At 42.6% G+C, this 17018-nt stretch overlaps 1 protein-coding gene across 2 annotated transcripts in view; it reads right to left on the bottom strand.

The window, feature by feature from the left end:
• Positions 1 to 9300: 9300 nt before the first annotated feature.
• Positions 9301 to 17018, bottom strand: part of cdc27 (cell division cycle 27) — a 104652-nt gene continuing 96934 nt past the window's right edge. For both annotated transcript variants that reach the window (XM_059638691.1, XM_059638692.1), the window contains one exon: positions 9301 to 10312. In XM_059638691.1, coding sequence (XP_059494674.1) covers positions 10221 to 10312 — 92 coding nt within the window. In that variant the 3' untranslated portion in view covers positions 9301 to 10220. The remainder of the gene's footprint in view (positions 10313 to 17018) is intronic.

Here is a 17018-nt window from a genome sequence, read left to right as displayed (position 1 = left end):
CCTTCGGCCCTTTTTTTAGAAGGAAAGGGCAAAGTAGACCTCAAAGGCATAGTATTGTGACAATGGGAATTCTGGGTGTTAGAAATAAGTTGTACTTATTGTAGATTTTCCTACTGCTCTAATTTGTATAGATAGTTCCAGATTCAGTGATAATATGTTTAAAGACAATGGGAGATAGTTAAAATCTCTCGCTGGAAAGGCTTATTGTCTGTCAGTTGTGTGATATGGATGCTATCTATCACTCACCAGACTGAGCCAGAAAGTCATCCAGATCTTTCTGCATTCAAGGTTAGACTGTTTCAGTCAGTGAGGAATGGCAAATGGTATTGAAAATTACAATCAACAAACATCCAAATTCTTACCTTATGAAAGAGGGATGATGTTTGATGGCTTCACTGAAGATGAATTGACCTTAGACACCAAGAAATTCCTGCAGTGATGGCCTGGGATTTCAAATAAAAAATTTGCAACCATCTTCCTTCATGTTATTTTATGCTTGATACAACCAATAGAGAGCTTCACCTGCCCACTAATTCCTGTTGATTTTAACTTTGCAACCACAAATCAAAATGCTGCTTTGATGTCAATAACAGTCAGTCAGTTATTCTCACCTAATCTCTGGAATTTAGCTCCTTTGCTCAAGTTTGGATCGAACCTGTAAGTGACCCTGGTGAAATGCAAATTGAGCATCGGTAAGCACATTGCATATATGCGCCATTTTATAGCATGGTTTATGATGCATTTTGTTGTTTTGCTGATCAAGAGTGAACTGGTGGAGTGAGGAAAAATAAACCTGATGGAGCAGTAATTAGTCAAAATGAAATTTTCCTGCTTTTTGTGGATAAGATGCACGCAAATTATCCACATTGTTACACACTGTACTGTAATTGTACCAGAAGAGTTTGGCTGAGAACTGCAGCTCGTTTTGAAGTGCAAATGTGGACACATTGCGAGGATTAAATCACAACCTATAATTAATACTGTTTCTAATAACTTCAACCATTTCTTGGTACTTCACAGAGTGAACAGAAGATTAGGGACTATGATGGTGGAAACTGAGGTTATAGAATCATCAAAGCCTTATGACACATGTTGAGTTGCTTTGGTCCATCATTGGCACTAGGCATAACGAGCTGGGGCAGGCAATCTTTTGCTTGTTTCCATAAGACCATAAGACATAGGAGTGGAAGTAAGGCCATTCGGCCCATCGAGTCCACTCTGCCATTTAAATCATGGCTGATGGGCATTTCAACTCCCTTGATTCCTTGTGAAATCAGAAATTTGTCGATCTCTGCCTTGAAGGCATCTAACGTCCCTGCCTCCACTGCACTTCGTGGCAATGAATTCCACAAGCCCACCACTCTCTGGCTGAAGAAATGTCGTCTCATTTCCGTTTTAAATTTACCCCATCTAATTTTAAGGCTGTGCCCACGGGTCCTAGTCTCCCCGCCTAACGGAAACAACTTCCGAGCGTCCACCCCTTCTAAACCATACATTATCTTGTAAGTTTCTATTAGATCTCCCATCAACCTTCTAAACTCTAATGAATACAATCCCAGGATCCTTAGCCATTCATCATACTTTAAACTTACCATTCCAGGGATCATCCGTGTGAATCTCCGCTGGACACGCTCCAGGGCTAGTACGTCCTTCCTGAGGTGTGGGGCCCAGAATTGGACACGGTATTCTAAATGGGGCCTAACTACAGCTTTATAAAGTCTTAGAAGCACATCACTACTTTTATATTCCAACCCTCTTGAGATAAACGACATTACATTCGCTTTCTTAATCACGGACTCTACCTGCAAGTTAACCTTTAGAGAATCCTGGACCAACACTCCCAGATCCCTTTGTACCTCTGCTTTACGAATTTTCTCACCATTTAGAAAATAGTCCATGCTGGTATTCTTTTTTCCAAAGTGCAAAACCTCACATTTGCTCACATTGAATTTCATCAGCCATTTCCTGGGACCACTTTCCTAAACTGTCCAAATCTTTCTGCAGCTTCCCCACCTCCTCAGTACTACCTGCCTGTCCACCTATCTTTGTATCATCGGCAAACTTCGCCGGAATGCCCCCAGTCACTTCATCCAGATCATTAATATATAAGGTGAACAGCTGCAGCCCCAACACTGAATCCTGCGGGACACCACTCATCACCAGTTGCCATTCCGAAAGAGTCTTTTATCGCAACTCTCTGCCTTCTGTCAGACAGCCAATCCTCAATCCAAGCCAGTAGCTCACCTCGAACACCATGGGCCCTCATCTTGCTCAGCAGCCTCCCGTGAGGCGCCGTATCAAAGGCCTTTTGGAAGTCTAGATAGATAACATCTACTGGGTTTCCCTGGTCTAACCTACTTGTTACCTCTTCAAAGAATTCTAACAGGTTTGTCAGGCACAACCTCCCCTTACTAAATCCATGCTGACTTGTTTAAATCTGACCCTGCACTTCCAGGAATTTAGAAATCTCATCCTTGACAATGGATTCTAGAATTTTACCAGCAACCGAGGTTAAGCTAATCGGCCTATAATTTTCCATCTTTTGCCTTGATCCTTTCTTAAACAAGGGGGTTACAACAGCAATTTTCCAATCATCTGGGACTTTCCCTGACTCCAGTGACTTTTGAAAGATCACAACCAAAGCCTCTGCTATTTCCTCAGCTACCTCCCTTAGAACTCTAGTATGTAGCCCATCGGGGCCAGGAGATTTATCAAATTTTAGACCTTTTAGCTTTTCTAGCACTTTCTCTTTTGTAAGGCCTACCATACTCAACTCTGCCCCCGACTCTCCCTAATTGTTGGCATACTACTCATGTCTTCCACTGTGAAGACTGACACAAAGTACTTATTAAGTTCTTCAGCTATTTCCTTATCTCCCATCACTAGCCTTCCAGCATCAATTTGGAGCGGCTCAATGTCTACTTTGGCCTCTCGTTTGTTTCTTATGTATTGAAAGAAGCTTTTACTATCATTTCTAATATTACTAGCTAGCCTACCTTCATTTTTGATCCTCTCCTTCCTTATTTCTCTCTGTTATCCTATTTGTTTTTGTAGCCTTCCCAATCTTCTGATTTCCCAGTGCTCTTGGCCACTTTATAGGCTGTCTCTTTTTCTTTGATACATTTCCTGACTTCCTTTGTCAGCCATGGCTGTCTAATCCCAACCCTGATAATCTTTCTTTTCTTTGGGATGAACCTCTGTACTGAGTCCCCAGTTACACCCAGAAACTCCTGCCATTGTTGCTCTACTGTCTTCCCCGCTAGGCTCTGCTTCCAGTTGATTTTCGTCAATTCCTCTCTCATGCCCCTGTAATTACCTTTATTTAACTGCAACACCATTACATCCGATTTTGCCTTCTCTCTTTCAAACTGCAGACCGAACTCTACTGTATTATGATCGCTGCCTCCTAAGTGTTCCCTTCCTTTAAGGTCTTTTATAAAGTCTGGCTCATTACATTGCACTAAGTCCAGAATAGCCTGCTCCCTTGTGGGCTCCATCACAAGCTGTTCCAAAAAGCCATCCTGCAAACATTCCATGAATCCCCTTTCTTTGGATCCACCGTCAACGTTATTCACCCAGTCCACCTGAATATTGAAGTTCCCCATGATCACCATGACCTTGCCTTTCTGACATGCCCTATCTATTTCCCTGTGCATCTTGCACCCCTCGTCCTGATCACTGTTAGTTATGTACAGACCTCCTATTATGGTTTTTTTTGCCTTTGTGGTTCCTCAATTCCACCCACACAGACTCCACATCCTCTGACCCTATGTCATTCAGTGCCATAGATTTAATTTCATTCTTAACTAACAAGGCAACCCCACCCACTCTGCCCACTTTCCTGTCTTTTTGATATGTTGTGAATCCTTGGATGTTTAACTGCCAGTCCTGAACTCCCTACAACCATGTCTCTGTGATGCCTACCACATCATAATCATGCAAGAGGATTTGTGCTGTTAATTCATCTACTGTGTTGTGAATACTACGAGCATTTATCCCCAGCTCTGATCTTCACCCACCAAAGTCTGCTCTCATCCTGGACTGTTGCACGTCATCTGAACTTTGAATGATCACCATCTCCTAAATGCTCCTCTAATGGCACTTGACCCACTTGGTTCACCTCATTTGCAAGAACTAGGTCCAACTCTCTTGCACACAATCCAGGAACACCTCCCTCAATATCTCCATCTATATTTGGGTAATTGAAGTCACTATTATAGTACTCCTATAGTGTTGGCACCCTTCCAATTTCCCTGCAGGCTTGTTCTCTTTTCTGCATTCTTTCTACTGATCAGTTGTCTATGCATTAAACATAGCAATGTAATTGCGTCTATTTTGTTTCTTATTTCTAGCTGAACTGGTTATGTGTGCTTGGACCCCCACACATCATCTTTATCCAGCACTTAAACATTCTCCTTAATCAATTCTGCAACCCCTCATGCTCTTGTTCCTTTTCTATCTTGTCTGAATACCTTGTACCAAGAAATATATAAACTCAAGAGTCTTGCCCTTCCTTGAGCCAGGAAGGCACCAAAGTTGCACATGGCAATCTGCGTCTATAACTCCCTAATTTAGCATACTTCGTGCATTTATATACATGCACAATAGCCGTGACTTGGAGACTTCATCTTTTTCTTCCTTACTCTGATCTCATCTACGAACTTGCTATTGTCTATAATAGCACCAGCTGTATCCCCAAGTATTCAGCGAACCCTACTATTCTCCCATCATTCCCAGGCACAATTACTTCAAACCTAATGAAATACATCTGGCAATGATCTCAGTCCTAGATCTGTTAAGATTCAAATGTAGATTCTATAGCTGCCATATTTCCCAGATCCAGGCCCAGCGTCCCAAAAATCTGAACACCTTTCCTCTGAAAACACATTTCTCGTCACATATTAATCTGTGTTATCCACCTATTTCTGTACTTGCAAATGGGACTTGGAGCCATCTGGCAATTACTACATTTGAGATCCTGCTTGCTGACATTCTATCTAACTCCTTAAATTTTGATTGCAGAAGCACATTTTCCTTCCTTCCAAAGTCATTGGTACCAACATGGGCCATACTTCCCCAGAATTATCTTGCAGCTGTTCTGTAACTTCTTGGATCTTGGCGCCAGGAAGATAATGTATCACCCCATGTTCAGATTGGCAGCCATAGAAACATCTTTTTGGTTCCCCAATTAATGATTACTAGTGTTGTCACTATCATTGTCCTTTTCTTCTTCCTGCCCTGCTGTACTGTCAAGCCATCTGTGATGCTAGAAGCTTAGCTCAGACTGCATTCCAAAGAGGAACCAGCACCCTCACCTGTAAGCAGTACATTACTGGGCTCCTGCACTACTAGCCTGCTTCTCTTGCACTATCTAGCAGTCACTGGTTTCTTTCTTTACTCTAAGCTACTTAGCTGCAATATGGCATTTACTCTCTCAGATGTGCCAGTGTCTCCAGTGGTCATTCAAGCACCAAAGATAGAGCTATTTTCTGCAGCTGAAAGCACTTTCTGTATGCATGATTGTGTATGACCCTGGTAAGGTCCCCACTTGCTATGTATTACTAGATGCACATTCCATTTAATCAACAGGTGCTACCATGTCTTAATCTTAAACTTGACTTTATTTGACTTACTTCCCTTAACCTACTTTGCTTACTTATATCACCACTTTTTGCCCGACTTTCACTTTTCCTGTTCTCAGTTAACCCGTCTTCCCCCTAAAAAATTCACTTCATTAATCATGAACCAATCTACCCAAGACATCCCGTGACGTGCTTGATTTCCTGACCCCCAGTCAGCAATCCCTCCAAAATGCAGCTCTTAAACTATGCCTTAGAACATAGAACGTAGAAAACTACAGCGCAGTACAGGCTCTTCGGCCCTTGATGTTGCGCCAACCTGTGAAACCAAACTGAAGCCCATCTAACCCACACTATTCCATTACCATCCATTTGTTTATCCAACGACCATTTAAATGCCCTTAAACTTGGCAAGTTTACTACTGTTGCAGGGAGGGCCTTCCATGCCCTTACTACTCTGAGTAAAGAACGTACCTCTGACATCTGTCCTATATCTATCACCCCTCAATTTAAAGCTATGTCCCCTCGTGCTAGCCACCTCCATCTGAGGAAAAAGGCTCTCATAGTCCACCCTGTCTAATCCTCTGATCATCTTGTATGTCTCCATTAGGTCACCTCTTAACCTTCTTCTCTCTAACGAAAATAGCCTCAAGTCCCTCAGTCTTTCCGTATAAGACCTTCCCTCCATACCAGGCAACAGCCTAGTAAATCTGCTCTGCACCCTTTCCAATGCTCCCACATCCTTCCTATAAAGCAGCGGCCAGAACTGTACGCAATACTCCAAGTGTGGCTGCACCAGAGTCTTGTTCAGCTGCAACATGACCTCATGGCTCCGAAACTCAATCCCTCTACCAATAAAACCTAACACACTGTACACCTTCTTAGCAACCCAACTTTCAGCGATCTATGCACATGGACACAGAGATCCCTCTGCTTGCCCTCACTACCAAGATTCTTACCATTAGCCCAGCACTCTGTATTGGTGTTACTCTTTCCAAAGTGAAACACCTCACACTTTTCTGCATTAAACTCCATTTGCCACCTCTCAGCCCATCTCTGCAGCTTATCTCTGTCCCTCTGTGACCTGCAACATCCTTCCACACTATCCACAACTCCACCAACTTTAGTGTCATCTGCAAATTTACTAACCCATCCTTCTACGCACTCATCCAGGTCATTTATAAAAATGACAAAAAGCAGTGGCCCCAAAACAGATCCTTGCGGTACACCACTAGTAACTGAACTCCAGGATTAACATTTCTCATCAACCACCACCCTCTGTCTTCTTCCAAATAGCCAATTTTTGATCCAAGCCACTAAATCACCCTCAATCCATCGACTCCGTATTTCATGCAAGAGCCTACCGTGGGGAACCAACACTTTACCATAAACACCGCTTTACCCTCACCCATCTGTTTGGTCACCTTGTCTTGCTGCATCCCACAACCCCCTACCAAAGTGCTGGTCACTGATCATGGGCTTCGATACATCCTTTTGATGCCTCCTCTCCACAGGTGTGTCAAAGTTGAAGTCATGGATGATGCCAATTTATCCACCAGAGCACTTCTCGTTGAAAGCGATTACAAATATTCAGTTAAATCTTTGGCATTAATGTGCAATGTTCCTTGAACCTTGAGGGTGTAGATTTTATGGTGGCACCTCCTCCGGCTAACAAGGTGTGGAGCTAGAGGAACACAGCAGGCCAGGCAGCAGAGGAGCAGGAAAGTTGATGTTTCGGCTCTGGACTCCAGCATTGGCAGTTCCGACTACCTCCGACAGTTAGCTGTTTAATTGGTAATTCCCATTCACGGCTGGACGCGGCACATCTGTGGAACTATGATCTGATGGCTGTGCAGTCATTTACCATCACTACCTGCAGTGCTTTCACTCTTTGGTACACAGATGGCCATGTGTTGTCACTTCACCAGTTTGACAGGTATGAATGTTGCTGTTCTTAGCATATAATCCTGTAGGTTGATTGCCTGTCTTGGTGGTGATGGTAGAATGTGGTATATGCATTTTTAAACTGAGCTACTGAATCTGTTCCATACCCATTCTTATTTAGCACAGGGGACCTGCCACACATGATGAAGGGGCCCTCAGTTAAGATGGATCCTCATCTTGCTTACATGGGCATTACTGACTAGGCCAGCATTTGTTGCCCATCTTTAAATCACCCAATGGGCAGTTTAGAGTCAACACAATTGGTATGGATCATCGCACATGATGTGTGCGAGGCAGTTCTTCACCATGTCTATGAAACAGCTCTTAAATTTTTAGATGTTCCACTCATATTAGTCAGTATGTTGCAATGGGTCTGGAGTCGCACGAAGGCCAGACTAGGAAAGAAAGCTAGCAAACAGTAGTGTTTTTTGACAATCAATAATCATGTCACGTTCACTAAAAATCTAGAATTGAGAGTCTACTGAATTCAAACTCCAGCATGTGCCATGGCAGGATTCAAATTACAGTCCCCAGAAACTTGGCCAACTTTTGGCATTAACAGCTCACTGATAACACTACTAGGCCCTTACCTCTCTAGAAATCAACATATCTGTTCATGGAAGTATCTTTAACAGATGGACTCACCAATCTATGTTTAGATAGGCTTTTTGCTGTTTAGTTCCTCACCATCTGCTAAACACCTAATCTAACAAATATGGGCAGCTCCAAAATCTTGCTTTGTGATTGGCATTTAATGTAATTAGGGTGACTAATTAAGTGTCCTTGCTACATTTAGTACTTCTTTCAAGTGGAAGACTTGTAATTGAAGAGTTCTGATGCATTAATATCAGTTTCTCCAATGCAAGGCAGATGTCAGGGTTCACAGTAAATATTGAGGACTCGCAGGCCAACTGTACTGATTAGTCACCAATGTGCCAACAATTCTGCTAAATCTTTACTGGCAGTGGGACACGGCTTACTCGTAAATTGCGACTGAGAAGTCTGGTGGATTAGTTGAAAAGTAGGATTCGGGTGACCATGATGTGTGCATGGCAGTTCTTCACCATGTCTATGAAACAGCTCTAAATTTTTAGATGTTCCACTCATATTAGTCAGTATGTTGCAATGCTGACTGCCAGGGCACATCTGTGTTATTTCTGGTACAGAGGTTAGTGGCAGATGGGACATCTAGGTTTATTTCTTTTCAGTTTACCTCTTCTGCTTTAGTACAATACAGTGGCTTACCAAGCCACTTGGGCTTGCAGGAATCAAAGCAGATCTAAAGTGACATTTCGGGAAAACTAGGTAAGGATGACTAGATCTGCTTCCCTAAGGCAAACTAATTAGCAAACTAGATGGAATGTTTTTTAACTCTAAAAGGGAAATTCAAATTCTACCATGTAAAGACTGAGGTGCTATTGCAATTACTTTCCAGCTAAGCTTGAAAGCAAGACAACAGTAAAGCATGGTTTGGAAATAAATGAAGGCATCTGGAAAACTGAGCTTACCTAATTGCACTGTACCTTTTGTGGCATCTTTTGTAATCTCAGAATTATACAAAAGGTAAGTGTAACAGTGAATCTGAAATAAATCTTCAACTCTGAGTTTAATTTATCCATCACACAGGCACTGGACTTAGGAATGTGATATTTATATTCTATTCATAACAGTTCATCAGCATGATAGCAGTGGTTATCTCAAGAGGGAGTGTCATAATCGACATATGCATCCAAAAAGTTTTCAAAGTATTTTATTTTTGATTTTTTTCACATCATTAAACTGAGTTGCAAATATATTAACAAAAAGACTTTTTCTAAGACTGTACAAATATCTGAAATTAAAAAGGAAAGCAACAGAAAAAATCCACTTAAGACACCAAGTTACATTTTTAAATGAAAATGAAATTAAAAAAATAGACTACATTTCACACACCCACGCGCATACATACCCACGCGCACAGACACACATTGCATTTTCCATTCGTCAACACTTCTGCTGATTCCACATTGACAGCAGGCTCTTGTTATCAGTGCGATCTTAAAGGATGCCATCAATGTAAGTAACCAGCATGCAGACTTTCCAAAGAGGCTGCTTTGCACTCTATGGTGAAGTAAAGACAAAGGACTGGAAGAGATGCAAAAAAATGCCTCCACTCACAGCTACTAAGTTGCCAAAGCAACACAACAGCCACTATAACCCAAGTGCTGCTTGGAAATAGCTGTCAGCTAAAACAGCTTGCACTAACCAGTCATTGAGGTAATACCTGCCACTGGACTTGGAACCCCCACCCAGACCCCCTAAGGATTTTAACAGGAATTCCTTTTAGGATGAAAGGGGCTTAAAAACAGCAGCACAATTATGAACTTGGTAACAGTAATGTCAGGTCTTGCATGAGCAGAAGTAGCAAAAGCAAAGGGGAATTGCGCAAGTTCACTTTCAGATCAGTAATAACACTTACATTTAAAAACAAAGCCCCTGTTTAACATGTATATTGCTGAGGCTGGAAATTAAAAGATGATGCGACAGGCTTCATTGTAACCAAGTCATGGGTCTCTCCAGCCTACGTTCTTAATGTTGGCAAACTGCACCAGACAGACAATGCTCAAAGCAGAAATACAGGCCCAATGTGAGGGAAAGAGGGAAAGGCCAGGGAGTAGCAGCTCTTGCTCTGAAACCATATTTTGGTTGGTATGGCTTTTACAAGTTGAAGCTCTCATCGCTCTCTGCTGCATGAAGCTGGGTGTCATCAGCATCAGTCATGCTGCTTTCCTGGGATTCATCGGTTCCAGCTGTGACAACAATGCAGAATTAGTGTCTAGTTCCAATAATCCAAGGTAGCAATTCAGCTGGAGGCAAGTGGTAAATCCCCAATTCTAGAAACTTCACAACCAAGAATTTTGGAGGCACTACCAGAACCGTAAAAGAACCAAAGTTTGCTGGTTTGAGCAATATAGGTAAATATACATCATGATGGCCAATCGCTGCTCGTTTCTCATGACTGTCCAGTCAAGCCATGGTTACTTTGTCTCTCAACCTTGTCTGCCTGCCTTTGGCACGTGCCCCTTGATACTTAATCAACTGTTCATAAATATTGTGACACACCTCTGGGGCAGGAGGGACATGAACCTGGACCTCCTGACCAATATGTAGGGACTACACTGTGCCACAGACCCTATGCCTTTCACTAAACGGAAGAACATAGAACATAACAGCACAGTACATGCCCTTCGGCCCTCAATGTTGTGCCGACCTGTCATACCGATCTGAAGCCCATCTAACCTACACTATTCTCTGTACGTCCATATGCTTATCCAAAAGGGCATGGGCAAAATGGGCATTCAAAAGCTTTTTCCTCAGGGTGGATGAGTCAATTACCAGAGTGCACAGACTGAACTTGCGAGGGGCAAGGTTTAGAGGTGATGTGAGAGACAATTTTTTTTTAAAAACACAGAAGGCAGTGGGTGCCTGGAACCCACTGTCAAGGGAGGTAGTGGAAGCAGATATGAGAGTGACTTATAAAGGGCATCTTGAGAAATACATGAATAGGATGGGAATAAAAGGGATACGGTCCCTGGAAGGGTTTTAGTTGTGGTGGGCAGCATGTCTATGCAGGCTTGGAGGGCCGAAGGACCGGTTCCTGTGCTGTAATTTCCTTTGTTAATCAATAAATTATAGCATATTTATAACAATGAAAGTAGCCATTTAAACCATCAGATGTGCACTGGCTCTCTACAACAGCAATTTAACTCACCCCATTCCAACCTAATCCACGTTTTTCCCTCAAATTCTCTTACCTTATGTACTTACCTAATTGCCTTTTGAAAGTCAATTCCATTCCCGAGTTCACTGCCGAATGGATCAATTTTAGCGCTGAAGTGCCACCACTCTGATCACCTGAAAATCTTCCTTCCTACTGCTGTTAATTGCACCCTTCATCTCTCACTTATTCACCAAATTTTCTGACATATTTGAAGATCAAATGGCCATGAATATTTAGCCCACAGCTTGTGCTGGATCTTAGTAATAATTGGTTCATCAAGTATAACAGAACTGAAACAGACCATTTGACCCAACTGGTCTGTTAAATCTTCAACACAAGGTTCTTTTCAACATCCATCTCACCCTCAGCGTATACAAACATCATTTTAAACTGACATGTTTCTGATTAATTTGCTTACACTATAAGCACTGCTGTACAGAATCCTCACCCGGGTAACTATCACTAACCTATCTTTTTGTTCCTTTTGACTGTCTATGGGCTTAACTATTTATAGACTGGCTAATATTCCCATCACAGAATAAGATAGATCTGCATACAGCTTCAATGGATTTTACTGCAATAGGAACCCAGACGGTCAACAAGACGGGAATTAAATGAGGAAAATATTTATCTAGCAGTGAATCAGTGACAGCTCCTGTTGAAACAATGTGATCCAGCTATACAAAAGCCTGGTTTGGCCACATCTGGAGTATTGCGTCCAGTTCTGGTCACCTCATCACAGGAAAGATGTGGAAGCATTGGAAAAGGTGCAGAGGAGATTTACCAGGATGTTGCTTGGAATGGAAGGAAGGTCTTACGAGGAAAGAGCTAGGGCTTTTCTCTTTGGAATGACGAAAGATGAGAGGTGACTTGATAGAGGTGTAGAAAATGATCAGAGGTATAGATAGAGTGGACAACCACAGACTTTTTCCTTGGGTAGACGTAGGAGGGGCATAGTTTTAAAGTGAGTGGAGATAGACATACTCAGTGGTCGGTGCGTGGAATACATTGCTGGAAAGAGTAGCAGAGTCAGCCTCATTAAAACTATTTAAGTGGCTATTAGACAGGCATATGGATGATAGTATAAGGTAGGGGTGGAAGTTAGATAGACTTTAGGCTTAGAGTAAAAGTTTGGCACCACATCATGGGCTAAAAGGCTTGTACTGAACTGTACTGTGCTATGTTCTACAATATTTGACTAACTTGAATATGCGGCAACTGTAACTTTATACCTTTCTGATATACATTTCACACCAGAGATATAACTTGCTTATAGAGATGGCATTCAGCATTACTCCTTTTTCTGCCATCTCTCCAAGTTCTTCAACAGCCAAGACATCTGGCACAGATATCCAGATGGCCCTGCTGCATTTTAAGTCAACAGGTAGGGCAGATCCAATGCTTCTTGGCATTCATTTTAACCGACAACTTGCCTGGAGATTTGTAAATACAAGATTATACTAGATGAGTAGAGTTAGCTGACAGTAAATGTTTAACCAGAAGGTTGGTACAAATTAGGTTTGATGGTTGTAGTTTAAGAAATACATACAAAGGGGTACTCAGGGTGAAGCACCTTTTTTGATTTTATTATATCACAGCCGGATGACATTTGCTGATGACTGAATAGGTAAATGAACAATAATAATAAAATCAATTTGATTTAGACAATAAACCTTAGTCTGATAAGAATCTACTATTTTTAGATAGTAGATGGATGTAGGGGTGTCACATTTCATTCCAGTAAATTGATGTACAGCAGTGTCGTTTTGTTGCTACAGTTTTACTATTCCACTTGTCTAGACTTTGGCTAAGTAAAGGCACATTCTGGCTCGAAGGACAAGCTTGTGGGGGCAATTAGTGACACTGAACTAGAACAGAACATTGAGTGAAGCTTGATCGTTGAAGCCAGAGGACAGCTCTCATTAATTGCCATCATTCTCTTTGGTTTAAGAAAACACTAGAAGGTTTAAACTAATTCAGCCGGGGGATGGGAACCTGAATTTGTAGCTTCAGTGTACAGGAGGTTGAGAGTAGTGAGGTCATGAATAAGGTTTCGGTTGCAGGAGTATACCAGCAGGCAGGAAGGTGGCTTGAAGTGTGTCTACTTCAATGCTTCAACTTTAAGACATAGCGGTTGAAATTACTGTAGGGAACTACTTTGGAAATAGTGACCACAATTCTGTAAGTTTTACAATACTCATGGACAAAGATGAGAATGGCTCTACAGGCAGAGTTCTAAACTGTGGGAAGGCCAACTATACCAAAATTTGGCAGGATCTGGGGAATGTGGATTGGGAGAAACTGTTTGAAGGTAAATCCACATTTGATACGTGGGAGGCATTTAATGAGAGTTTGATTAGCGTGCAGGAGAGACATGTTCCTGTGAAAATGAGGGATAGAAATGGCTAAGAAGGAAAAGGAAGCATACATAAGGTCTAGGCGACTGAAGACAGGCGAAGCTCTGGAAGAATTTCAGGAATGCAGGACAAATCTGAAATGAGGAATTAAGAGGGCTAAGAGGGGACATGAGATATTGTTAACAAACATGGTTAAGGAAAATCCCAAAGCGTTTAATTCATATATAAACAGCAAGAGGGTAACTAGAGAAAGGAGTGGCCCACTTAAGGACAAAGAAGGAAAGTTATGCATTGAGTCAGAGAAATTGGGTGACATTCTTAACGAGTACTTTGCATCGGTATTCACCAAGGAGAGGGACATGACAGATGTTGAGGTTAGGGATAGATGTTTGATTACTCTAGGTCATTTCGGCATAAGGAGGGAGGAAGTATTGAGTATCCTAAAAGGCATTAAGGTGGACAAGTCGCCAGGTCCAGATGGGATCTATCCCAGGTTTCTGAGGGATGCGAGGGAGGAAATAGCCAGGGCCTTAACAGATATCTTTGCAGCATCCTTAAACACGGTTGAGGTCCCGGAGGACTGGAGAATTGCTAATGTTGTCCCCTTGTTTAGGAAGGGTAGCAGGGATAATCAAGGTAATTATCTACCGGTAAGCCTGACGTCAGTGGTAGGGAAGCTGCTGGAAAAGATACTGACAGATAGGATCTATTTCCATTTGGAAGAAAATAGGCTTATTAGTGATACACAACATGGTTTTGTGCAGGGAAGGTCGTGTCTTACCAACTTAATAGAATTCTTTGAGGACGTGACAAAGTTGATTGATGAGGGAAAGGCTGTAGATGTCATATACATGGACTTCAGTAAGGCCTTTGATAAGGTTCCCCATGGCAGGCTGATGGAAAAAGTGAAGCTGCATGGGGTCCAGAGTGTGCTAGCTAGATGGATTTAAAAACAAACTGGCTGGGCAACAGGAGACAGAGTTGTAGTAGTGGAAGGGGAAAGGGGGTTTCTCAAATCTGATCTGTGACCGGTGGTGTCCCACAGGGATCTGTGCTGGGACCACTGTTGTTTGTGATATACGTAAATGATTTGGAGGAAGGTGTAGGTGTTCTGATTAGCAAGTTTGGAGATGACACGAAGATTGGAGGAGTAGCAGATAGTGAAGGGGACTGTCAGAGGTTACAGCAGAATATAGAGAGATTGGAGAGTTGGGCAGATAAATGGCAGATGGAGTTCAATCCGGACAAATGCGAGCTGATGCGTTTTGGAAGATCTAATTCAAGAGCGAACTCTACAGTAATGGAAAAGTCCTGGGGAAAATTGATGTACAGAGAGATCTGGGTGCTCAGGTCCATTGTTCCCTGAAGGTGGCAATGCAAGTCAATAGGGTGGTCAAGAAGGCATACGGCATGATTTCCTTCATCGGATGGGGTATTAAGTACAAGAGTTTGCATGTCATGTTACAGTTGTATAAGACTTTGGTTCGGCCACATTTAGAGTACTGTGTATATTTCTGTACATTTCGCCACATTATCAAAAGGATGTGGATGCTAACTATGAAGAAAGGTTGAGTAGATTCAGATTACTTTCATTAGTAAGACAGAGATTGAGGGGGGACCTGATTGAGGTCTACAAAATCATGAGGGGTACAGACAAGGTGGATAGCAAGAAGCTTCCCCCCCGCCGCCCCCCATATCCCGCCCAGAGTGGGGGACTCAATTACTCGGGGTCATGAGTTCAAAGTGAGAGGAGGAAAGTTTAAGGGAGATATGTGTGGAAAGTTCTTTACGCAAAGGGTGGTGGGGCCTGGAATGCGTTGCCAGCAGAGGTGGTATACGCAGGCACGTTAGTGTTTTTTAAGATGTATCTAGACAGGTACATGAATAGGCAGGGAGAAAAGGGATACAGACCCTTAGAAAATAGATGACAGGTTTAGACAGAGGATCTCGATCGGCTCAGGCTTGGAAGACTGAAGGGCCTGATCCTGTGGTGTAATTTTCTTTGTTCTACCGCCAGGAGCATCCGGAATAAGGTGGATGAAATTGCATTATGGGTTGGTACCTGGGACTGCAATGTTGTGGCCATTTCAGAGACATGGATCGAGCAGGGAAGGAATGGTTGTTGCAGGTTCTGGGGTTTAGATATTTCAGTAAGATCAGGGAAGGTGGCAAAAGAGGGGGAGGTGTGGCACTATTGGTCAAGGACAGTATTACGGTGGAAAGGACACTTGATGAGGATTCGTCTATTGAGCGAGTGTGGGCTGAGGTTAGAAACAGGAAAGGAGGGGTCACCTTGCTGGGAGTTTTCCATAGTCCTCCAAGAAGTTAGAGATACAGAGGAAAGGATAGCCAAGATGATTCTGGATAGGAGCGCAAGTAACAGGGTAATTGTTATGGGGGACTTTAGCGTTTCCAGTCAATATTTGGAAAGTTATAGATAGAGTACTTTAGATGGGTCAGTCTTTGTCCAATGTGTGCAGGAGGGTTTCCTGACAGTACGTAGATAGGCCAACTAGAGGCGAGGCCACATTGGATTTGGTACTGGGGAATGAACCAGGCCCGGCGTTTGATTTGTGAGAAGTGAGCACTTTGGTGATAGTGACCACAAATCAGTAACGTTTACTTTAGCGACAGAAACGGATAGGTATATATCGCAGGGCAAGAGTTATAGATGGGGGAAAGGCAATTATGAGGTGATTAGGCAAGACTTAGGATGGGGAAGCAAACTGCAGGGACTGGGCACAATTGAAATGTGGAGCTTGTTCAAGGAACAGCTACTGCGTGTCCTTGATAAGTATGTACCTGTCAGGCAGGGAGGAACTGGTCGAGTGAGGGAACCGTGGGTTTACTGAAGAAGTCGAATCTCTCATCAAGAGGAAGAGACTTTTGTAAAGATGAGGCATGAAGGCTCAGTTAGGGCGCTTGAGAGTTACAAGATAGCCAGGAAGCACCTAAAGAGAGAACTAAAGAGAGCCAGGAGGGAACATGACAAGTCTTTGGCAGGTAGGATCAAGGAAAACCCTAAAGCTTTCTATAGGTATGTCAGGAATAAAAGAATGACTAGAGTAAGATTAGGGCCAGTCGAAGACAGTAGTGGGAAGTTGTGTGTGGAGTCCAGAGATAGGAGAGACACTAAATGAATATTTTTTGTCAGTATTCACAAAGGAAAAAGATAATGTTGTTGAGGAGAATACTGAGATACAGGCTATTAGACTAGACAGGATTGAGGTTCATAAGGGAGGAGGTGCTGGCAATTCTGGGAAATGTGAAAACAGATAAGTCCCCAGGTGGCGCCTATCCTAGGATTATCTAGGAAGCTAGGGAAGGGATTGCAGAGCCTTTGGCTTTGATCTTTATATCGTCATTGTCTACAGGAAT

This window comes from Stegostoma tigrinum, chromosome 31, assembly GCF_030684315.1.
Source record: "Stegostoma tigrinum isolate sSteTig4 chromosome 31, sSteTig4.hap1, whole genome shotgun sequence".
NCBI classification, from domain to species: domain Eukaryota; kingdom Metazoa; phylum Chordata; class Chondrichthyes; order Orectolobiformes; family Stegostomatidae; genus Stegostoma; species Stegostoma tigrinum.
This window is presented reverse-complemented; position numbering and strand designations above follow the sequence as displayed.